General features: G+C 55.4%; 1 protein-coding gene across 2 annotated transcripts; it reads right to left on the bottom strand.

Moving 5' to 3' along the window:
• On the bottom strand, positions 1-23,799 carry FIGNL2 (fidgetin like 2). Of its 2 annotated transcripts, XM_090273195.1 has the most exons (2): positions 23,607-23,799; positions 1-2,126 (listed from the first exon to the last, which is right to left on the bottom strand). In XM_090273195.1, the coding sequence occupies exon 2, from the start codon at positions 2,113-2,115 to the stop codon at positions 139-141; it is 1,977 nt and encodes a 658-aa protein (XP_090129321.1). In that variant the 5' UTR covers positions 2,116-2,126; positions 23,607-23,799; the 3' UTR covers positions 1-138. The 2 variants fall into 2 exon arrangements, with proteins under 2 accessions (XP_090129321.1, XP_090129320.1); XM_090273194.1 differs by lacking the exon at positions 23,607-23,799 and having other exon boundaries at positions 1-2,261.
• Positions 23,800-24,629: the final 830 nt, after the last annotated feature.

Below are 24,629 nucleotides of genomic sequence, written 5' to 3' on the forward strand. Positions count from 1 at the left end.
AAATTCCACCAACAGCACCCTCCCTTCTCCCTCCCACATTCATCACTTGGCACCCTCCCCAGCTCAGTGGGTTCAAAACGTCCCTCCCAGGGCCGGGGAGGGAGGGGCGGTGGCTCCCGCGGCCTCCCCGGCGTGCCGTCAGTGTCCAAAGCCGTACATTTTGTCCCACTCCACGTACGAGTCCAGATCCTTGGGGGAGAACCGGGGGCCCACCTTGGCCAGTGCTGCCTCCAAGTCCTTGTAGGAGAGGGGGCGCTGCAGCCCCGGGAGGCCCGCCCCGGCCGCTGCCTGCTGGCACAGCTGCCCCAGCTGGCCCCCCGAGAAGCCCTGGGTGCCCTGCACCAGGGCCGCCAGCTCCTGCTCGCTCAGCACGCAGCCCTGCTGGGCCAGCGCCCGCTGCAGGATCTGTCCGCGGGCCGTACCGTCCGGCAGCGCCACGTAAAAGCGGAGAGCAAAGCGCCGACGGGTGGCCTCGTCCAGGGCCGCGGGCCGCGAGGTGGTGCCCACGACCAGCACGCCGTCGGACCCCGCGCCGCAGCCGCTATCCAGACAAGCCAAGAGTGGCGCCTGCAGCGCGCCCGTGGCAGCGGCACCGTCTTCCCCGGTCGCCCACAGCGCTTCCAGCTCGCTGATGAGGAGCACAGCGGGGGGGCGACAGCGCGCAGCCGCGAAAGCCGCCTGAAGCAGGCGCGCGCCCTCGGCGGCGCCCGGCGCGGCCAGCGTGGCTCCGCGCAGGCGCAGCAGAGTGGCGCCCAACTGCGTGGCCAGGCAGCGTCCCAGCAGCGCCTTGCCTGCGCCCCGCGGCCCGAAGAGTAGCACTGTCCGCGGCGGCCGCGGGCTGCCAGGGTAAGCGGGCGGCCGCAGCAGGGGCCACACCAGCTCCTCCTCCAGCGCTGCCTTGAGCGTGTCCTGGCCCGCCACGTCTGCCCACTGCACTGGGGGCCCGCAGTCCAGCATCTTGCTCGTCACCAACTCCAGGGCCCCCGGGTCCACACCTTTGGGAGGCTCCTCCGACGGCACAACAAAGCCCCCGCGGGGAGCCGGCGCCGGGGCGCGCTCTGCGAACTTTTCAAAGGGGTCGAGTTGCGGGCCGTAGACCGGGAAGCCCAGGACCTTGAGAGAGACGCCGTCAGCGTACTTGCCCGTTGCCTCCTCCGCCGCTCCCCGCGGCTTCGCCCGGAACCCGTTGCCTCGACACTCGCCGTTGTCCGCCGTGGGGTAGGTGGCGCCGTCGGCTGCTGGGGCCTTGGTAGGCTCGTAGACGTACTTGCGGTAGCGGCCCTCTGCGCCCTCGTCAGCGGCCTTGCGCTTCAGCGATACCCCGGTCTCCGCACCCGGGGCGGCCGCCTGGAAGCTGTAGGAAGTGGGCCGGGCCGGGGCGGGCGCCGGCAAGGGCGTGGGCGCCGCCAGACCCGAGGGCAGGTAGGGGGTTGGCGGCGGGGCTGGGGGCGGTGGCAGAGCCCCGTAGCCGGGCTGCGCGGCGTAGCCTCCCGCGGAGTAGTTGTACAGCGGCCCAGAGGGGCCGTAGCCCGGTGGAGGAGGCGGGGGCTGCAGCAGGGCGGCCGGGGGTGGCGGGGGCAACGCGGTTCCAGTCTGCGCGCAGTAACCCGGGGCCAGGTATCCCCCGCCGTAGCTTGCCGCGTACTCAGGCGCCGCGGACGGGGCCCCGCACGCATTGCCTGCGTAGAGGGGTTCAGGCAGGTTCCCGGCTAAAACGGGGGAGCCCCCGAGGCCCCCAGAGCCGCCCCCACTGCCTGACTTGGTTCCCGGGAGGCCTTCGTGGAGTGACGCCAAGGAGTAGTGTGGCTCTGGCCCGGGCCAAGGCTCGGGGTCCCCCTTGGCGCCGTTGAGGAAGGCGGCATCGCCGTAGCCGCCCAGGGTGGGGCGCTCGTAGGGCGAGTCCAGGACCCCAGAGTATTTCTCTGCGTAGCGCTTGAGGAGGTTGGAGGCAGTAAGGGCAGAGATGTCGTCGTGTGCCCAAGCATAGTGGCAGCGCTGGCGACCCCCAGGAGGCAGCTCCAACTTGTGGGCAGGCGACGGGGTGGTGGAGGAGACGTCCAGGTGCTGCTCTGGCCACTGGTTGAGGGGCTGGGCGTGTTCCGGTGTCCAGTGCATCTTCAACAGAGCTGCAATAGACAAGGGGGTAGTGAGGTCCTTCAGAGCCCACCGACCGCTAGCCAACCCGCTGGGACTGCCACTTGGGACGAGCTGGTTCTCCGGCATCCACCACCCTCCTGGAGCACCTTCTCCGACACCAAGTACCCAATACTGGATTTGCCCCTCTTGTCCCAGCATTAAAGTTACCTGAAAATACTTCCCTCAGAACAAGAGGGATCTGGAAAGGACGTTTGGCCCTCACTTCACCTTACAGGCAATGATTGTTACTTTGTCCCGGCTGCACCAGCCCTGCCCTCTAGGACACACGATCCTGATTTTCAAACCTCATGTAGTGAAGAGTCAGGCACCAGGTGCACATACATATATGTATGCTCTGTCTCGATCTCTTGGGGGCTTTAAACGCAGTTTCAGTTTGGTGCTTCCTGGCACAGCTAGCCTCCTCCCTTGCTTTCCTTCCCTACCCCACTCAGAGAGGTTAGCGTAGAGCTGTGTCCCTGCCCCCACCCCCAGGCCAGTTACAGTCCTCTTGCTCTTACACGGGACTCTGGACCTACCTGTGGCCTAGCCATTCAGCCTCCTGCCGGAGGGAGGGATCTCCCCAGGAGATCTTGCCTCCTTCCCTAGTTTCACAGACTACATTCCAGTCCCTACATCACCTGGGCTGGAAAGGAGGAAAGGCCCTGGGACTTGGGAAGAGGTATGAGCTTTGATTCAGGGATACCTATGTTTGAAATCAGACTCCATTACTTTATGACCCTGATCAGGCTGCCTGATCTCACTGAAGCTCAATTTCTCCATCTGTTAAAGGGCATAACATATGCCTTGCAGAGTGGTCTTGAGGATTTAAAAAGATAATGTATGTAAAGTATTCAGTCCAGTGTAGGGTACAAAGTAGTGTGATAAATGGTGCAATTAAGAGCTGGAGCGGTGGCTGGTTCTTAATTGTACCACTTATCACACTTCTTTGGAGAATACTCTGAGGGAGGTTCATTCCAGCTGCTATGAGAGAATGGTCCTCATGCCATTTCCCAGTACCCCAGCACTGGAGGCAGAGCCATCCCCTGTTCTATGCTTTATCCCTCCCAACAGCCCTGTAAGATCAATGTTATTGTCATCGTTCCCATCTTACAGATGAGGAGACTGAGAGAGTAATACAGTCCACGGTCACACAGCCATTACATAGCAGAGCAGGATTCTGACTGCAACAGTCTGACCGAGGAGCCCAGGCCCTGTCTCTTGGCTGCACGACCTCCCTGGTCCAGCCCTCTGGGTACTCACAGCCAGAGAAGAGCCTGAGGCCATGACCCAGTCTACATCTTTTCCTTGGTCGTGTAGAAACATGCATCTGTTTTTGCCTGGGAACCTGTCTGTGCCTCAAATGCTATATGTATTTACCCTTCAGACCTGCAGTTGGAAACACCAGTTGGGAATAGGGGGCTGTGATCCCAAGTTGCCTGTGCCCCCTCAGACAGGAAAATTTGTGTTCTTTCGCCACAAAGCAGCCCAAGTAGAGCTGTCTCTTTCCCTCTCAACTTGCCATCTGATGAGCATTCACAACCCTAGGCTGGCTAAACAGTTCCTTATTTGGGTCTCTGGACTTCCCTGGGGAGGGCTGGGGCTCTGTGGACTAAAGGTAACTTTCTGAAACTGCACCCTTTGTGGAGCAAGCTCAGGCTCCTGAAGCAGTTCTTTCTCTGCAGACCCTTGAAGACCAAGCACCCTCCTACATATAAGAAGCTGGATCTACCTGATTCTACCCACGGTGTGCAGTCCTTCAAACTTAGATGATGAGTAAATTGTAACAGAAGGAATTACTATGGGTAAATAAAAAATTTCTTACACGCCCACCCCTTATTTTTAGGAAGTCTTCCAGGGTCAGTGAGAGAAGTGGTTCAGCCTTCACAAATGGCCAAAACTCTCAGTGCACCGACTTCAGTCCCCGTGGACCTCTCCAATCCCCAGGGTCCCAGGAAGGGCACTCCGTGCACCTGGCCTGATATAGGCTGTGAAATTGTGATTAAGAAATATATATAGTTAGTATTCATTCACTGTTCCTGGCTCACAGCTCCCAAACTCTTGGAATTCCCTAAGCATAAGAGCAATGGGAACACATTTTGTTATGTTTGGTCTCTTGTCCTCAGTTCCTGAAGTGGTTTCAGAGCTACGGGTAAAATGGATGTCTTGTTATTCATAGCAAGACCTTTTCAACCACACCTGAGTTTATATTGCTATGGTGATTTTTGGAAAGCCCCTAGTTAATCTAAGGATGGAGTCTGGTTGCCAAGGGGACCAGCCAATTAGATGGTTGGAACTTTCAGCCCCACCCCACCCCCACCTCCTGGGAAGGGAGAGGCACCGGAGACCCAGCTCATTGCCCATGGCCAGTGATTTAATCAGTCATGCCTATGTAATGAAGCCTCTACAAAAAAACAGAGGATAGGGATTCAGAAAGGTTCTGGGTTGGGCTGGCGAAACTGGGGAGGTGCTGGGAGGGCAGTGCCCTGGGAGAGGGCATGGAAGCTCTGCACTCCTTCCCATATGCTTTGCCCTATCCATCTCTTCCATCTGGCTGTTCCTGAGTTATATTCTTTTTAATAAAGTGGTGACCTAGTCAAGTAAACTGGTTTCTTGAGTCCTGTGAGCTACCATAGCAAATTAATTGAGTGGGGTGTAGGACCCTCCAATTTATAGCCTGTCAGACAGAACACAGGTGACAACCCCAACTGGCAATTGGCATCTGAACTGGAGAGATCTTGTGGGACTGAGCCCTCAACCCATGGGATCTTATGCTGTCTCCAGGCAGATAGTGTCAGAAATCAGCTAAGTTTGTAGGACATCCCACCGGTGTCACAGGACTGGACGGTATGGAGAACCCACACATCTGGCATCAGAAGTGAAGCAGTGTCGTCGGCAGCCGTCCGTCTCGAGAGACGATGGTGTAGCTTCTTAAGAGTCTTATCTGCACCACCGAGAATGGCTGTGCAGTCCAACTCGGGAGTGACACGGTATCTGTCTCCTCCCGTGTTGAATCGACATCTTGCGATGACGCTGGAGTGTCCTCTCCAGTGGAGCTGAAGCTACAGAGCCTGGGCAGGGTGATATGGAGGGTCTGCTGTTGCCCATGCAGCAGACCCCCCCTCTCTTCGCAGCTGAAGGATCCAAGGGAAAGACGGAGTCAATACAGCTTGGCTTCAGGTGCGCCGCAGGAGTTGCCGGTGTTGACTACATCGTCAAACCGCCTTAGGGACTCCGGCTCCGGATTTTCTGTCGGGGTTTACTCCCTTAGCCTTTCCTCTGAAGAGGTATGCCGCAAGGCAGCGGAGGTTTTTTGGAGTCAGAGTTTTCCTTCTCTGATGTGCCCTGACTGGAAGATCGAACCAGCGACACTTAGCTCGCAGGCCGACGCTCAATCCACTGAGCCAAACCAGCCAGGGCCAATCAAGGAAGTAACATAATTTATAACTATATTTAGAAAAATAAGTAGCAACAGTGTAGTGTGAGAGTAAAGGAACTGTGTTTCTCCCTCACACACTCCTGCACCCCCACTGGGCAGCAAACACCCTGAGATGTCACTGTGTGACCATAGGCAAGACACCTATTCTCTCTAAGCTTCACTTTCTTCAGTTGTCAAATGAGACAGCCAGTATAGATGGTGGACCGCAAACTTCTCTCTCACTAGGAACCCTTAAAAGTAAATTTTATACATGATGCTGAGGTAAGGGACCCTAACCATGCAGTGTCAACGCCCCCCTCAAACTCCCTAAGGAGGCTGCTAACACCCCTTCCCCATCTTACAGAAATTCTGTTATTCAGAATCCCATTACTCACGGGGAGGGGAGGGTATTGGACCGAACAGGGCTGGGGGGTGGGGCAGGGAAGGAGGGGCAGCTGTGTGGCGGCTCCAGTCCTGTGTGGAAAGGGGCTGATGCAGCCCCCTCTTGGGCAGGCTCCCCAGGGCTCCATTATCTCAGCCTGGGACAAAGGGGCTGGAGTGGAGAATCCCATTGTTGGCCCTCATATGGAAATCTCATTAATCTATTCACCACGGCTCCCACAGGCCTTTTGTCCCAGGCTTTTTGTCTACTGCTCACAACTGCTGCCCAAGGGGGGTCTCGGGTGGCCTGGCAGAGCTCGAACCAGGACTGTTTCCCCATCCATTGGGCCCTGCCCCCTCGTGCCAACCCCCATTTACTGCAAGAGGAGAGGGAGGGGTGACAAAAGGACTCTTGAGGACCAGTCACCTGCCACAGCCCTAGCACTCAGCACGTAGGAAACTCTTTCCCCAGTTCTGGCTGGAGCAGCCCCTACCACAACTAGACCCCCACAGCCCTGCCTGGAGGCCCCTCTAGGGCCTGGTACAGGGCCTAGCAATGAACACTTAGGGGTGAACCCAAGGAGGCCAGAGAGGTAGCTGCAAACTTTTCAGCCCATTTTCTGCAGGTAGACTCCTGTTTCCAGCCAGCCAGCATATGCTCACAGTACCTTCTGTGTGTCACACTGAGTGTCAGCTCTTAGAGATGCAAAAGTGGATCAAACTGACCCAGTCTCACAGACTCTACCACGTAACAGAGGGCAAGGTGCAAGTGGTCATGGAGGAAGGGAAGAAGAGGGAGGGGAGGAGAGCGGGAGGGAGGGAAATAGGAAGAGAAAGGAAAAAGAATGAATTCCAGAAGTTCAGAGGCAGTCAATGCTATTTTTGGAGGGGGGATCAGGGCAGCACCTAAAATGGGTGTCTGAAGATGGAAAACAGGGAGTATATTCCTGGACCTGAGGCTGGTGAAGGAGGAGGGACCAGAGCCGAGCAGGGAGTGCTGGCACATCCATGTCATCACTCGCTCACTGCCTGCAACACCCCACCTAAGTGGATACTATTTACAGATGATAAAACTGAGTACCAGAGAGGAGGTGTGCCTTGCCCAGAGTGGTACTGGGGGCCTCCTCCCTCTGGCCAGCATCCCCCCCACCCTTTCTAGGCTGTGGTAAGGCAAGGATACAGATTGAGGAGCAGACCCCTGAGGGGAGCAGAGGTCCATGCCCAAGATCTGGATACTGTTCCTCCATGTCCCTGTACTCCTTGGATGGAGAAATGGTGGGCTTGGAGCTGGGGAAGTGGGAGAGGGGGGACATAGGAAGATGAGGTGGGGCTGCATGCTATGATCTCCAAGGAGTGAAAATGGTCAGGACAGATATGTCACTGTTGGGCTGACTCTCTTTGTGTCTTGTCCTGTTTATTGTCTGTGAACATCCCAGGCTTTTTTGATTCCTCCAATAATGAAAAGCAAGCCAGCTTTCCTCTCCATGCACAGGGTCTAAAGAAGTCTAGAAATAAAACAGGCCTGCTCATTCAGGCCTACATGCCTGTGTTCATACAGCCCCACCCATTGGAGGTGCCCTCCCTCTCCCAACTAACTCTTTCCCATCCTTCAACCCCTCCCACCCCCCACCAAGTCCTGCCTCCTTCATGCATCATCCCAGGCCTTTCCAACCCTATTTGACCCTTGCTGCCTTGGGGAAGCTGGAGAAAGTCTCTCCTGACTGCAGTAACAGGGCATGTTCATCCTCTTTGCACTGATTCTATCCCCTTTCAACACTCAACGATGCTGTTCCCACCACCCTCCTGCATGATCAATTTCCCCTAGTCTGTCATTCTCATCATCCCACAAACATGCTGCTATTCTCCCATCTTAGAGGGAAAATGTTCACAACAATCTCTTGATCCCCTTCCAACTTCAGATCCTATTGCTCTTTGCTTGCTTTTTAACAAAATAAAAAAGTTTCAAAGACACTGATACTGCTAATTCTGATTCCTCCCCTCCCATTCTCTTCTGAGCCCCTTCCCAACCAGGCTTTCATGCTTGGCAGTCCAGCCGCCTGCGTGCCTGCGTGGGTGAGGTGCATGACCACATTGTTAAATCTGATGGTCTGTCTTCAGTGAGGCTCAGCTCAGCAGCATTGGACCTAGTGGACAACCCCTTTTTCCTGAAACTCCTTCATGGGCTCCCTGCCCCCTCTCCTCCTCAGCCTTTGTTTGCCATGCCCTCCTTTCACCACCCGTTTCCCCCAGCCCCCAAGTCTTGGGAGCCCAGGGCTCAGTCCTTGGAGCCTTTGCTCCACATTAATTCCTTGGAGACCCCATCCGGTCTCGTAGCCTTGACCATGATCTGTACATTGAGGATTCCTATATGTGGTTCTCCAGCCTCGTTTTCCCCTGTACACTTCCCACTGGCGTATTCAACCTTCTTACAGACACCTCTACTCCAATATTTAATTGGCATAATTGACACGTCCAAAGATCCAATTTCTGACTTCCTCATCCCCCTACCTATCCCCCTCCCCATCTTCTCTTCTCAGAAAATGGCAGCTCCGTTCTTTCTATTTGCGCAGGCCAGAAACCTTGGGGTCCTCTCTAACTCACTTTCACACCACAGACCAGCAAGTCAGATTGGCGCTGGCTTCAAATCTATCCAAACTGCAGCCACTTCTCCCCACCTCCAGCGACCTCTCTCACCTGGATGGCTGCAGTAGTTTCCTATCTCATCTCCTTTTTTCTACTCTTTATTCTCAGCACAGCAGCCACGATGACCCTTGAAAACATGTTCAATCATGTCCTTCTACCCAGAAATTTCTAATGGCTCTTACCTCGTTCAGAAAAAACGCCAAAGTCTTCACTGTGGCCTACCACATCCTAATGATCTGCTTCTCCTTATCTCTGGTTCTCCCTCCTCCCTCCTGCTGCCCTGGCCTCCTCGCTGATCCCCCACACCCAGCTCTCTCCCTATTCCCGGCCCTTGACCTTGCTGTGTTCTTTGCCTGCAACACTCTCCATGTCTCCACATGGCTCACACCCTCACTTCAGGTCTCTGCTCACCTGCTACCTCACTGTCCCTCTCAACCTAATGGTCTCCGTAGCACTCATCATAAGCGGAGCTACCTGTTGCTTTATTTTCTTGGACCCACTAGGAAGTTTTGTTCACTGTCATATTCCAGGCACCTAGGACAATGCCTGGCACACAGTAAGTCCTAATCGAGTCTGCAGAATAGAAGGGGGGTTGGGTGGCTAAAGAGCAAAGAGGCTTGAAATTGTCTGTGTCCAAATAAAGAAACAAGTTAGAGTGACTAAATTTGAGCCTGATGAGATGGTGAGGGTGGCAAGAGGCAAAGCCAGGGAATTACCCCAGGGGTGGATAGGGAAAGGGTGCCTGCTGCTAAACGGCACCCAGCCCAGCCACCAGGCACCCCACCTGGCCTCCATTTTTAAAAACTGTTCCTCCTTCTCTCCTCCCCCAGCCAGGCCTCTAGGAGAGGACAAAAGGGGCAATGGAATTCCCATCAAAGGCCACCGGACACATGGTAAAGAGATCAGGGCCCTTGGGATCCTGCTTCCTCAAGGTAGTGAGGCTTCCCCGCCAGTCTGGCTCCTCTCTGGGTTGGGGGTGGGTGGCAGTGTGCTCTGGCCCTGGACTCCTCATATGTCAAATGCCAAACAGCAGGAGGCCAGCCTGAGCAAGGCTGGCCAAGCAGCCCCCATCTGGGCTGTGTGCACAGCGCTGGGGGGAGGGGAGAATGCAGAAATCCCTGCCTGTGTCCTCGGTCAGGGCCACAGACAGGCTGTGACCATCTGTTGTCGTCTTGAGAGGCCAGGCCAGGGGCCTAGCACCCTTGAGAATAAACCTTCCCTTTCTCCCAGCCTACCAGTGTTTGCAAAGAACTTTCATGGTTACCCTTCAGTTTCACTTTCACGGCTTCCCTGCCAGATATTCATATTCTCCCCATTTTACAGAAGAGGAAAATGGAGGCTCAGAGAGGACTGGCAATTCTTCCTAAAGTTTTAACACCTGGTAAGAGGGGAAGCTGGGCTCAGAACATTCTGCCATCCACCCCCACTCCCAGCCTTGACCAAGGTACCTAGGCATCAAATACATAGCCCTCTCAGAGCTCAGCTCTCAAGCACAAATCCAGTCCAAGCCTGCCTTCAGCCTCCCTTTTCCAGGAAGCCTTCTAGGACTGACAACACCATGGAAGTCCCTAAGATGCTGCAAAGTCCAGGACTCCATACAGCCACTCCTTTCCCACCCTGGGCTGTTTGGCCCCTTCATGGCCCAGGACCTCTTAAGAGTAGCTCAGCCAGCCATAGGAGTCGATGATCCCCTAACTGCATAAGATCCCCACTGGTGCTGGGGAGTCTTGACAGACTGGGGAGGGAGCATCCACTCTTAAAAGAGCCCTGCCCAGGGTCACACAGCCAGAAATGGGTTTATACCCAAGGGTTTGGCTTCTGTCCCTCAGTACAGACTCTAATCCTGTGCTTTCTGAATCTTAACCGTTGGCCACAAGTGGCTATTTAAATTTAAATTCAGTAAAATGTATAAATTATTTTATAATTAAAATTATTATTAAAAATAACAATTTATTAGAGTTAAATTACATTAAAATTTCAGTTCCTCATCCTAGCCATATAGCTCAGTTGGTTAGAACATCATCCTGATACACCAAGGTTTGGGTTCCATCCCCAGTCAGGGCACATGCAAGAAGCAACCAATGAGTGCGTCAGTAGTGGGACAACAAATCAGTGTTCCTCTCTGTCTCTTCCCCTCCCCCCCTTCTTCCCTTTCTAAAATCAATAAATAAAAATTAAAAAACAAAAAAACCTCAGTTCCTCAACAGCACTAGCCACACTCTGAGCATGCAGTAGTGATGTGGGGTAGTGGCTTCTGTAGCAGACCCTGCAGACACACAGCATCCTATCATTTCAGCAAGTTCTAATGGCCAGTGCTGCTCTAATCCCAGCCAGCACTCAGTTCTGCAGACAGGGTGCTTCCCACTACACCTGGAACTTCTGCAGCTCTCTCTTGAACATGGCGTCTCACATCTTAGGATCTCCAGGTAGAGTTCCTTAGGACTCAGACTCCTTTTCTTAGGATTCCTAGGCAGTTGAATGGCAAGGCTGGGCTCCAGCTTCCCCAGGAAGGAAGGAGGTTGGGCTGGCTAGACCAACGACTCCCCACCAGTCCAGCCTGTCCTGCCTGCTGCCAGGAAAGGGGGGGCAGGCTGAAGAGGAGCAGAGGACCGTAGGACAGGGTGGTTTGTCATCTGGCCCTTTGGGCTGTGCTTCCTTCCCTCCCCGCTCAGCTGCTTGACACTCATCCCCCCCTGGTTTACCATCCTCATCCTCATCAAATCCCAAGGACAGATGGGGGTTGGCAGGGAGAACCGTGACCACAGTGAAAGCACTCTCAAATGGCAACAGAGTCTGGGGGTCACAGCTGTGTCCCCTGAGACCTGGCCAGTCCCTCATGTCTGGCCTTGTGTCAGCCAGACCTGGGATAAAGCGAATCTCATCAAGGGGAAGAGGGGCCACTTAGGAATCTTAGGAAGAGATTTGGGAATCTGTAGGTGCTGGATTATTCCAGCAGACAGAACCGCAGTTAAAAATGCAGCCCCTCATGTGGTCATCATCCATCCATCCATTCAACACACGTTGAATTAATTCCCACCATATCACGATATAATTAGAGGATGTAAAGATGAACAGGTAGGTTCCCTAACCAGCTTGACCAGGTAGAGACAAGGTTTGTGCTGGTCTTAATCCTTGTTCCAGGCTAGATGAAGATCCTTTGTCTCTGCTCAGTGGTCTGAGGAGGCTGGACACCGTACAACCCCCTCTCCACAAACAGGCGAGTGCACACACAGACAGAGCTGCTGCTGCCACGAACCCCCCCCCCACCATGGTTTCTGGCCAATCACAGCACTGAAGAGTAAGTCCCACTGCCTGGTGGCCCCCAGGGAGTGTATCAGCACATTTGAACCACTCAACCTGCAATGACAAAGCCTGGGGCCTTGGGAGGAGACACAGCAGGAGGCAGGGGGGTGGGGGGGACTGTGGGGAGCTGTCTCCCTCCCCTCCCAGGGAAAAGCTCAGGACTAGATTAAGTATTCTGGGGCACAGAGGAATTTGGGGGCCTTGGCTCCAGCAGTGACTAAGCGATCCATAAAATCCCAATTTACACACTCACTGATCAAACGACCCATCTACCACCCCAGGAGGTTGGGGGTTGCTCCTAGGCTTCCCCTGCTTTTATAGAAGGTACTGGAGAGCCAGGAGCTGGACACAGGACACAGTCCCACCCTGAATTTCCATGAGGGGCATCCATCCCTGGGCTTAGGGACTTGCCTGTACCCACTGTGATCTGGCTTCCTTGGGCAAGGGGGAGGAGGAGGAGAGGGAAGGGAGGGGGTGGCCCACCTGGCAACCATCTTTTTCTTCTGTGAATAACAGATCTTTTTCTCTCCTGTGCTGCCCTGGGGGCTGCCAGAGCGGACTCCAGCCTCATCAGCACAGCTAATCACTTTTCCAGCTCTGAAGCCCCACTCTCCCCCACCCCACCCACTTCTTTCCAATTGCTCCTCCAGGCTTTCTCTTGCTCCTCCTGGTGCTGTGCTGCTGGGGCTCTCTGAGCCCTATGTGCACCCCCATCTCAGCCCTCCCCCAGCTAGGCCATATCCAGGAACAGGGGCTGGGGGTGGGGGGACAGCAGTCTCCAGCCCATCTCCCTGGAGACACCAGGAAGGGGGAACTAGCCTGGTTACCCTTGCCCCTTCCCCAACAGAAAACACAATCTGTCTTCACCTGCCTAAATTTTTTTCCCTTCACTTAGGTTGTGGGGAATTCCAGCAACAGAAAACCATTCTGGTTAATTAGCGTCCTCTTTTAAACCACCTATACCTCTGGGAGGTTCCAGGCTCTCAGCCATTCACCCCTCCATGAAGGGTCAGTAAGGCTGATTTGCTTCCCCATAATGCCTGCTTGAGATGCACTGCACTAAGCAAATACAAGTTTTCATTGAAGCCAGGTCAAGTACAGTATTCCCTCACTTATAGCGGGTATTACGTTCTAGACCGGCCCCCTCCCCACAATAGGTGAAAATCCACGGAGTAGGAACCTTACATTTATTTTAGTATTTATATATATTTTAAGGCTTTATAAACCCTTCCCACACACTTATAAACCTTTCCCACCCTCTTATTAACCTTTTCCACACTTTTATAAATACTACTTATGTTCTTAAACATATCCTACACTCTTAAACCTACGTAACTTTAACATACGTATACAGTACTGCAAAATTCCGCAATATAGCGAAAAAGCCACGATAAATAATTAAATATAATATTTTTTAAAATCCCGCAATACAGTGAGGCCACGATAAGTGAACCGCAATATAGAGAGGGACTACTGTACGTCTTTGATGCTGGGACTTGCCCACCCTGTCACACCTTCTTCTCACTACTTGAGCTTCAATGAAGCAGGTTAGGGATAGACTTCAAGTCCTGGGCCCTGGGAGGGGAGAGAAAGGGAGGAAGTGGTCACCCTCTGTCTGTGCATCCCAGAGGCCATTGCATACTGGGCTGGGGCTTGTTCTCCTGTCACTCAGTCCCCACCTCAGGCTGCTGGTCAGGGGTGACAGTGCAAGCCCATTGTACAGCAGGACACTCTCCTTCCCTCCTCCCTTTTCTCCATTTTCTCTGGCTGCTGCCAGGGAGCCACAAATGCAGGCTGGACACATGAGGGACTTGAGTTAGCAGGTGTTTGAAGGCCAGCCTGACAGACTCACCCAGGGCTAGGGGTTTCTGAGCCCACCCTAGCAAGCCCAGGGCATCCATGTGGAGCTCACAGTCCCACCTCCCTACTGTGGCTCAGATGGTGCAGCGAGTGAGTCAGCCTCTGAAATGGGGGACAAGGGTCTCAAGCGGGAGAACATGGCAGCTCCCTCATAGGCTGGCATGAGGGTACTGAAGGAAGGGTGGTACTGTCAAGCCTGGCTGAAGGGGCCCAGGGGCTGGGACTAGACCCAAGGGTAGGCTTTGAGTTGGCTCATAAGAGGGCTGGCTAGGAGCTCCAGCCTGGGAATGTGTGTGTGTGTGTGTTGGGGGGCGGGGGCCTGCTTTCCGATGGGCTTTAGGGACTCATGGAGAGAAGTGAAACTTCTCAGTTGCATGCAGGGCCCCAGAGTGGAGAGCCCTCCCTGCTCTACAGGATGAGGTCCTGTCACACCCCTGACTGACTGACTGTCAGGTGGGTCTGCAGAGAGCCATGGGGGGAACTGAGCTCACCATTGCTGAAAATGGAGCCTGAGTCCCAAACCACAGCTTCCCAGGGTGCTCTAGCCTGACACCTGACCCCTAAGACTTGTGTGTTGAGGCATCTCTCACCCTCTCCTCCTCTGCCAACAGAGGGAGGAGCCCTGGGACTCTGACATGACCACCCCACACCGCAAACCTCTGCATTTTAGAAACTGCCCCTTCAGGTCCCTCTTGAAAGCCCACCAAACCAGACCCAATTTCATCCTGAACCACACTTTTCATGGTTCCTGAGAACCTTGGGGAGATTTAGGAATCTAGGTGATACTCTCGGGAACCCCTAGAGGCCCACCAAGACCTCATACTCCCCAGAGAAAACATCTCTACCTTCTTTCTCCCGAGTCCGTGCATTCACCCAGCCTGGAAACCCTGAAGGCCCTGTGTCTCCACCTCTTGCAGCCTCCATGCATCCATCTGGTCACGAGTCCCCTTAACACCCTCTCTGAAGTGGCCCACAGCTCTCATATCCCCCCGCCACAGCTGGCCGAGCGTCTGAACTCATGTCTCTGCCCTCCTAACCCTTCTATGAATGGCTGCCGGCCATTCAGCCTGAACCCCACTCCCCATGGAATGGACACCAAACCCACTAGCCTGGCACCAGAGGTGAGTCCGTTTCTCCTTCCTCCCAGCCTTGGACCCCGCCGTTCTAGCCCCTGCAGCCACAAGAGCCCATTTTGTAGGCCACACGTGTTCATGCTTCCAGGCTTTTGCTCCATCTGGTTCATCTGCCTGGAGTGCTGCCTTCCTGGTTCTGCACTAGGGTGCTCCCAGGTTATTGGGCCACTGTGATGCTGATACTGTTGCTGGCTCCCTCTTGGGCCCCCGGATAGGTCCCCTGCACCTCTGTCCTGTCACTGGAAGGCCTTATTTAGAATTGAAGTCACCTTTTAAATTGGGCTCCCCACTCCCCGCCCAGACACCCTGGGCCTTTGAACAGCAAGCAGTTCCCTAGCTCAGCAGCCCCTTCCTACTCCCTTTCCACCCTGTCCTTCTCCTCCCAAAGTCCGTTCCCTCAGAAAACTTTCCCTGATGCAATGGCAGTAAGAGCAGGGCCTTTGGGGAACATACTTTACTATAGGAATCACTTACTGTAATTCCTCCTTTTAAAGATTATTTACTTTTTCATCAAGGTACTGTGGTAAGATTTGCAGTTGTACCCTGTGCTTTGCTCTGGCTACAGGCAATCCCTCTCTCCCTGGGACACTCAGCTTCTCGCCACATATGGAGACAGTGACAGCTGTGTGCAAGGCTCGCAAGACCTTGAGTGGATTCGAGTCAAGCAGGCACACAGTGGAGGAGGTTGTGGTTCCTGTCCAACTGGAGCACCACTGCTGGCCGGGGCTGGGCGAGACCCTCCTAGTGCCCGTCTCCACACCTCTCAGACTGGACCCCGCATGGCTGTGGGGCAGAAGATGAGCTCAGGGCCCTTTGCCAGTTTTCAGTCATAGGCCCCTTAAAAAAATTTTTTTTTCTTAATCCTCATCTGAGGATATGTTCATTAATTTTAGAGAGGGAAGAAGGGGGAGAGAGAGCAAGAGAGAGATGTGAGAGAGAAACATCGATTGGTTGCCTCCTGTATGTGCCCCAACCAGGGATCAAACCCGCAACCCAGGTATGTGCCCTGATGGGGGATAAAACCCACAACCTTTTGGTGTATGAGATGATGCTCCAACCAACTGAGCCACCTGGGTAGGGCCCCCTTTTTCAGTCTGGTAAGCATGTGGCTTGTTCTCGAAAATGCCTTTTCAATGCATAAAATAAAAAATACACAAGAAAAAATGTAACTATGTACAGTGACAGATGTTAACTAGATTTCTTGTGGTGATCATTTTGCAATATATATAAATATTGAATCATTACGTTTTACACTTGAAACCAATATGTCAATTATACTGCAATAAAAAAATAATACATGGAACTGCTCTGTCAATTATACCTCAGAAAAGCTGGGGAAAGATAAAATTTAAAAATACATGGGGCTACAAAAGGGATTAATACTATTGAATTACAATTCTATCCATGAACTTCTCAGGGGTCATGGACCACAGGTCTCAGCCCAAGAGACTACAGCCCACCCCCACCCCCCCGCCCAGCCAGGTTTAGAATCCAAGGTTGACTTGAGTCCATTTAGGTGTCATGTGACCTCCAAAAATGTAAGCTTTAAAGTCTGAGTGACCCTATGTTCCTGGGCCCTGATATGCCCCCTCACAGTGTCTAGGGATGGGTGAGACACACCCCTGCAGGGCTGGGCCTGATTAGAGGCAAGGAAGCAGGCCCAGGCAGCCCACCGAGGCTTCCCCAGTGGCGCCTCTGTCTCCTCCTCCACCCTTCCCAGCCCTGGGGTGCTGAGCTGAGTAACTCCAGCTATGCAGCCTGGCCGGTCTACCAGGGTGTGAGTGGGCAGTGTTGTCCTCAAGGGGGTGGCCCCCCACACCTGCAGGGCCACAGGAACAGAACGAAAATGAGAACTCAAGGGGACGGTGCTAGGCAAAGTCTGAACAACCACCCACAGCAACTCCTGTCTGTGTGGATCCCAGCACAGGAGCCAAGCGCTGCTCTAAATGCTCAGCACGCACCGGTTCCTTTAATCCTCGTAGTTACCCTGGAAGTAGGTGTGACTGTTATTCCCATGTTACAGAGGAGAAAACCAAGGCACAGGTAATTTGTCTAAATCACCAACCTAGGACCTGGTGCCACCCGTCCAGGCAGTCTGGCTCTAGGTGCTTTTCTGCCTCTCACTTGAGAAACGGCTCTTCCATTTATCAGCTAAGAACACAAAGGTATTGGCTGATTCCCACCATCCTTGTTAACCTCCCCTGCCTCCCCTTAGCCCTCTTCCCTAGACTCTCTGCCACACTCAGCCACCAACCACAGAATTTAGCACATTTTAAAGTGCTTCTTGTGGCACCAAATAACTTATGGCAGACCTGAGGCCCGGGTGACAGTCCCTGCCACACCCTGAGGAAAGTGATCACAGAGTCAGGGCAACTAGGTGTCTACAGACCAGGGCTGGGGGAATGGAGTGTTTACTCAGAAGACAGACTCCTGACAACCCACTATCTCTAGGCATACCCAGCCAACCATCAGGTGGCAGATTATGCAACTCAGGCAGCCCTGCTGTCCCTCCCATCCTCAAATAAGGCAAATTGTCCATGAAAGACATTTGGCTTAATGTTAGCTGTCTGAGAACACATGGGTTGTCTCCAGAAGTACTGAGCTCCCCATCAGTACAGGCATTCAGCATATGAGGCTGTCTCTACTGGGAGGGGTTCTCCCAGGAAGGGAGAAGGGCTCTTCCCCTCCTCTCTGCAGTTTTTCTGGGCTACCCCCACTTGCATGTGTAACCCAACAGGTCCCACACTGAACTGACCACCCTCCCTGGTCCTCCAGCTGCCTTCTCTGACCCAAAACTGCAGGCAGCTCCATCTTTCCCAACAGGGAGCTCAACCCTAAAACTCCAGCCTGAGGAGGGCTGCAGATGGAAGATGGTGATATGGAAATGACATCTAATATAGGACTCAGTCCTTCTAGAAGAGGACCCCCTTTATAGAGGAGTGAGGGTCTGGCCATTAATGAATGCTGTCTGTCTGAGGAGCTGAGTGGAAGGGGCCATTTCCCCTGATAGCCAGAGTTCTTAGGGAAAACACAGGCAGACTGGGTAGAGAGGCTGGGAAGAGAACCACGTGAAGGGGGCGAGGTTTTCATTTTTCCCCACTGGCCTAGAAAAAAAACAAACACTTCAGACTCCACGGGCCAGATAGGCCAGTCAGCAGCAGCTGGACTCTCCCAGTTTCCCACTAATTCCCACTGAATTAGGGTCTCTGTCACCCATAAACAGCCTCCCCCCCAGGGAAACACAGTCTCTTAGAAACTCCACCAATGATGCCAGGCCCTGATGTCAAGTACTGGCCTTTTCCCTGAGTCTCTCCTTTCCCAAGTCATCCTGTACCCATTCCACAGGTCTGAGTGGGCCACTCCCTAGCTCACACACCTGCTCGGCTCCCTTCTCCAAAGGGAATACAAGGAGAGTGGTTCTGAAAATGTACTTGTCCCTTTGCCTCTTCACTGGTCCCCAACTGTCTTGTAAGCTCCTTCAAGGTGGGACCACATCTGAGAAGTATGGTTTTTGGATGAATGGTTGCCTGGATAAAATACCCAGGGCCTGGCACAGGGCCCTGCTGAGTGTACAGTGAGTGTGGCCATGTGTTACACTAGGTGTCTGTGGCAAAGCAAACAATGCCAGGGCTAGAGATGCTCTGATCCTTCTTGGCCATGCAAGAAGCTGAGGGTTGTTACGGGAGACCCAAGGTGTGAAGGGTACCTCAGGGCCTGGTACACAAATGCCCGGTGGGTGCATGGAGAGTTTTAGGGACACAGGAATCCCAGCCCCCGCCAGGCACCCTCTGGAGCCCGGCTAAAGTATACGCAGGACCCTGCATAGTGCTAGGACACAGCAGGTGCTCGCACAGGTTTGTGAGAGCAAAATGCAGCCCCTTTGTCCCATCTTCCCATCCATCCCTGATTGACCCCAGCACTGGGCTGGGGAGCCGGTGACCCAAGTCTGCCTGGGCACTGAGGGCAGGCAGAGGGAGGCACACTTCCACCACCCAGGCTCCTGACGTAGCCAAGCTGGCTGTCCTTCCCCTGCCCTCTGACTGCTTTGGAGAAAGCTTCGAAGATGGTCCAGGCAGCCCTGCAGTGAGCCAGAATGTTCTCACACATACCCTTTCTCTCCTCGCTCCTACATTAGGAGGTGGTTCTCAGGAGTCCCTGGGTTCGGGGTCACTGAGGAAGTGACCAAAGGTAGATGTATACTTCAGAGACAGAAGGGCACACTCTGTGAGACCAGGGCTCTGTCGCCTGTGAACTCACTGATGTTTTTATCCCCGTTTGGCAGATGAAGACGTTGAAATTCAAACACAGTAAGGGACTTTTCCAAGGTAACTACACCTGATTAGTGGCAGGGTCATTGCAGCCCAGGGCTTGGTCCCTAGGGTGAGGGCCATGATTGGTCACCATAAAATCAGGTCAGAGCCCCATGGAGACTGGGCTGTGGCTCCCATTCATTAGAACTCCCCACCCCCACTCCAGTCCCCAAGGTGAACTGGGGCTGACACTGCCCCCGCCTCAGTACTAAAGGAAAAGACAGCAAGGCACCTGGGTGCCTTTTAGTCCCCTTTCCTTGGTTGGGCCAAGCAAGGGAATGTCAGCTTCAACAGCAGTGACAGCTCTGAGCACTGTCACCTGCATCTCTGACCAGGCCTGCACAGGCCCACAGTCATTCAAGACTAGAACTCAGCGGTTCCAGCTCTGAGCTCCACCTCATTTAATCCTCATAATGCTGATGAAGTAGGCATGGTTCTTGGTCCCATTTCACAGATGACATATAGAGTATTTAATAACTGCTGCATAAGTGTTAGCTATAATTTATCAAGACACTTATGAAATGCTTGGAGAAGAAGCTAGATTTTCCTAGTTCCTGGGGACAAGTGGATCCTAAAACAAAATAAGCCCTGAACATCCTCTCTCTAGACAACACGCTCAGAGATGAAATGATGAACTCACACCCAGCATGGGCAGTGGGAACCTTTCCCATCCAAAGCCTGGCTGGTCACCTTGATCCGCTACCCCTGGTCCCTTAGCTCACTCTGCCCACCAGCCAGGAATAAGGCAACAGAGACAGTGCTGCGTGTGAAGGCAAGAGTGCTGGGCCACAGGCCTGGCTCTGCCCTCAGCACTTCAGAGGGGTCTGGACTAGGGTGAGGGCTTCTAGATTTAGGGTGCCATAGGCCCCAGGGGCTCCAAGGACCCTCTAAAGCAGAATGCAAAATCTGGTGTCAATCGATGCAAGTGAATTTTTCTGGGATGGCCTTTGCTGGTTCCTTGAGAGGATCTGTAAATAAAAATATATATATGGACTCCCACACTGGGTTATCTTGAAGGCCCTTTCTATCTCTAATATTTTAGGGCTATATGCACTTGAACATAAATTCTGCTCCCCAGCCTTCAAGGCTAATCCAGCTGCCACTCCAGGAAACTCTTAGATTTTGTGTTTCATTGACAGCAGCACAAGGCTTGGGACCCAGTGCACACAATCTTGCAGGGTCTCTCCTGCCTGGATCTTCCTCACTAGCCTACCATCTCCCATAAGGGAAGAGGGCCAGCCCAGGGCTTGTGATGGCAGAAGATACCAGCATACCCCACGGTCAGCCCAATGGGGCTTGTCTCTGTTCACTGGAAGGCAGAGGCTGTTGCACACCGCAGGTGCACCTGGGCCTCAGGGCCACCTCTCCCTGCTGCAGCCCTGAAACCTCACTGAGTCATGCTCCTGCAGGGAACCTGGTTTTCATTAAATCAGGTAAAGGAGTCATTAACTGCCAGCCAAGTCAAGAAGAAGCAAAGTTCTGCTAGAAGGCACAGGGAGGGTGAGGGAGATCAGCCTGTCCCCAGGCCTCCCTGGCTGACCAATGGTGGGGGGAGGGGGAGGCGAGTAGACTGGGCTCCTAAGGGTCCAGCAACTGCAGCAGTAGGAGCTGGGGGTGGAGAGTGGGGGCAGTCCTGGCCCAGATAATAAGCAATTGTTAATGTGATCCATATGGATCGTGACTGGCCTCTCTGTTTAACAGGATGATAATGGCAGGGGAAGAATGCTGGTCTGTGGGGAAAGGAAGGGGCAAAGTCCTCGCTGACTTGGGAGGAGGGGGAGAGTTAGCAATGAGGAGGAGGAGGAGACCCACCCAGGGGTCCACCCAGGAGCACAGAACTATTTGCCTGAAAACGTCCAGATTCTATGCTTTGCAGGCTGTCCTTATAAAACTCCTTTAATTCAGCCAACAAATATTTCTGAGGTACCTGCAAGGTGCTGAACTCCCGTACCAGACCCACGGGGGCGGGGTGCAGGGAATTATATGTTTGTGCTCTACCTCTATCCTGGAGGCAAAGCCTTAGTGTGGACTCAGCCACAAAGGCTGAAGTGAGGCACAGGTGCAGGGCCAGGAGAACAGGGAGGGAAGAGCAAGGGTTGAGAGGGCCCTGGAGAGGCTACAAGGAGGAAGTGGGGCATCCGAGTTGGGCCTTGAAGAATGAGGAGGTTGTAGAAAGACAGGGACAATGGGGAAGGCACTTGGCTGAGGGAACAGCAAGAGCAAAGGCAGAGAGGCGTGAAATTGCGTAGAGTCTGAGATCTCAGCAATAAAGCTACAGCTCAGGTGGGGGAGGGGAGAGGATTCTTGTCCCATAAAAAGCTGTGGCCAGAAGGACCAGGAGGAAGGCAAGTAAGGGCTCTGGGAGACACACTAGGGACTGGTACCCCTCCCCTGACCCCCTCCAGCCTGTATACTGTCATTGTCCGCTCCCAGGATCCTAGGTCCAGCCCACCCTTATACCAAAGTCAGAAAATCCCGCAGGGCCTCAGAGGCCGTCCCTCTGTCTCTCAGCCCCCTCTTCTTCTCCTGGAAAGTTGGGTGTCACCCTGAGGAATAGGGGTTATCTGGACCTCTCCAGGAGCAGCTCCACTGCCTCACGTAGCTAAGTTCCCTTTGGCCCAAGTGGGCTTTCCCCCAGAAGACATTACAGCGAGGGCACAGGGGTCACTCCTTACAATGGTGGCTTGCTGCGGACACCAATGGAATCAAGTGGAAATAAATGAAATGGCGTTAAATATAGGAAAGGAGGATTTACGATGCCTGTCACTCGGTCCCTCACCACCGCCGGCAAACCCCGCCCCCTTCTCGCCCACCCTAGGAGGCCCGGCCCCGCCCCCTGCCTCCCAGCTAGCGCGGCCTCCAGGTACCGGTGCGGCCGCTGGGTCCCAGCAGCGCCGGGCACCCGAACAGCCCAGCGCGTCTGTCCTCCGGGGCTAAGACACAGCGGAGGGTGGCGTTTGCTACCAGCGAGAAGCTCCGGAATGCGGGCTCTTTGGGTCCCCAGCTCGACCGTGTCCAGAAGGATGCACAGGGGTTTCACGTTGGATTCGGGAGGGTCTGGGGCTCCCTGTGCACGGTCAGAGTATTCTCGGCCATGGCACCACCTGAGCCACTCCAAAAAACCCACGAGTCAGGCTCTGGGCCCCGAGAAGTTCTTATCCCGCCCTTCTCCCCCCCCTCCGCCGCAGAAACCCAAATGGAGTTGGAACCGGGTCCTGGTTCCTCGCTGCCTCGCCGGGGTCAGGAGACCGCTCAGCCGCCGCAGCCGTGTGGACGACCACACATTCTTCCGTCCTCTATTCTCCTCCAAATTAGGTATCCATGGAGACAGGGCCAGGCAGCCTGACAGCCCCACGGCCTAATCCTGATTTAGTGACCGTCCCTTTAACAGCCCACCCACCCGTCCACCCACCCCTGCGCTCCAGGCTGTCTCTGGGCGCAGGCTCCAGGCCACTCGCACTCGCCCCTGCGCAGACCCCTTCCCAGGCCTCCTCAGCCCAAGAGGTGCACCGAGAACGGAGGGGCCGGGCAAAGGGGCCTCCATTTGCTGAGCACCTACTGTGTGCCCAGAGCTCTGCAAAGGGCCGTCCATAGAGCGGGCTCATAGCAAGGGAATCTGTGTAGACCAAGAACGGGCTCGTGAAGTGGGGAAGTTTAAGGAGCTCCGTCTAGAGAGCTGGGAACTCAGTGGGTCTCCCTTGTAGACTGCATAGCCCATGAGTGAAGGGAAGTGCAGCTCCTGCAACCCCCTGACTCTGAGATGGGGGTCTAAGTTCACCTGGGCCAGAAGAGAAGAAAGGAAGGGAAGGGATGGGCATTAGGGGCACAGGGCCTGAAGTGGCTTCAGTCCCCTGTCACTGCCCGGTCACGATGCTGGGGAATCTCCGGACCAGGAACCCAGCCCCCAACCCCCTCCCACACACACACACACACACACACACACACACACACACGGGCCGCCGGACAAAGACCTGACGGAGTGGGAGGGGCCTGCGGGCCGGCCCTCGGGCTCCGGACACAGGATCCTTCTGGGACCCGAACCCACAAATCTGGACTCCCCAGCCCCCAATTCTGCAGGCTCCCCCCGAGGCCGGCCACTCGCTATTGCTGCAGCCTCCGCACCAAGGGGGCGGCGAAGAGGGTGCCCGTCGGCAGCGGAGAGGAGAGCCCCTTCTCTGCCCGCCCTCTACCCCTGGGAAGTGACCCGCGGCTCCCAAGCACCCGCACAGATTTCTCGCTGGCCTTGCCCTTCGACCCCCGCCTAGTTGAACCCCGCGACCCTCAGCCCCCGCCCTCTCCGGCCCTCGCACTGCCCCGCGCCTGCGGACAAAGCTCCGGACACCCCGACCGAACGGTCACCACCCCTGACCCCGGCCCGGCCGCGCGCTCCCTTGCCTGCCCCAGCCTGGTCCCGCGGCCCCGTACCTCGGCATCCCGGCCGGGTCCTAGGTGAGTGTGCGAGGCCTGGGGGGGCGTCCGGCTCCGGGACCGGGGCGCGGGCTGGGGGCGACAGGCCGGGTCTGGAGGGCAGCGGCGCTCACCATCCTGGAGCCGCTTCTACTGCGGCTGCTTCGGCCGCCGCGGCCGGGAGCGGGACTGGGCAGTGGGGGTGGCCGGACAAGGGGCCGCCCCGGTTCCCCCCGCAGGCAGGACCCCCACCTCCACCTCCACCCCCGCCTCCCCTCGCCCGCCCCCAGCGCCCTCCCTCACAGGCCTTCGCTTCCCTCCCCTTCTCCTGCTCCTCCCCTCCCCTGGTGCCCCTCCCTTCCCCCAGCTCCCTCCCCCTCCTCGCGCCCTCCCCGCCCCCGGCTCCGTCCCCGCCCTCCCCCTCCCCACCCCCGCCCCGCCCCCACCTCCCTTGGGCCCGCTGGCCCCTCCTCTCAACCCTCCCGCCTTGCCCCGCCCCTCCCTCCCAGAGCTCTAAAATAAATTAGCCGCAGAGAGGGGAAACAGAGCAAATGACCCTGGGTGTGGAGAGTGTCCTTGGGCCACTCTCAGGCCCGCCCGCCCTCTCTGCCCGGCCGTCGGGGCGGAAACTTGGGGTGCAGGTGGAGGCCCGGCAGGCGGGCGGGTCGGGGTCGGGGAGCGGAGCGGTCTGCCGAGAATGAGGCCGAGCTTGAGCAGGCGGCCCGCCGAGGGTGTCCGCAGGGTGTGAGCGGCTTCCTGGGTCGAAGGGCAAAGGGGAAGGCAGGCGGCGCGGCCCGCCCGTCCGCGAGCTTCCCAGACCCCCGCTCCCAGGACTGCCTCTGCCTCCTGACCATAAGCCTTGTTGACTCACGCTTTCATCCCCCGCCCCTCAGTGAGCTGACCACCTACTGGTACCAGACAAGGCTGCGCGCCAGCCCGGGACGCAGAGGGCTGGACACACACAGCCGGGGTGCGGGGGCCGTGGGCGAGCCCTGGACGTGGGCAGCCGAGCGTGGGGTGTGACATAAACAGGCGTCCCTG

This window comes from Furipterus horrens, unplaced genomic scaffold, assembly GCF_987537825.1.
Source record: "Furipterus horrens unplaced genomic scaffold, mFurHor1.1.pri manual_scaffold_4, whole genome shotgun sequence".
Classification (NCBI taxonomy): domain Eukaryota; kingdom Metazoa; phylum Chordata; class Mammalia; order Chiroptera; family Furipteridae; genus Furipterus; species Furipterus horrens.

Excerpts from the sequence above, each read along its gene's own strand:
- FIGNL2 (XM_090273194.1), bottom strand. The coding sequence starts at position 2,223 with ATGCCGGAGAACCAGCTCGTCCCAAGTGGCAGTCCCAGCGGGTTGGCT.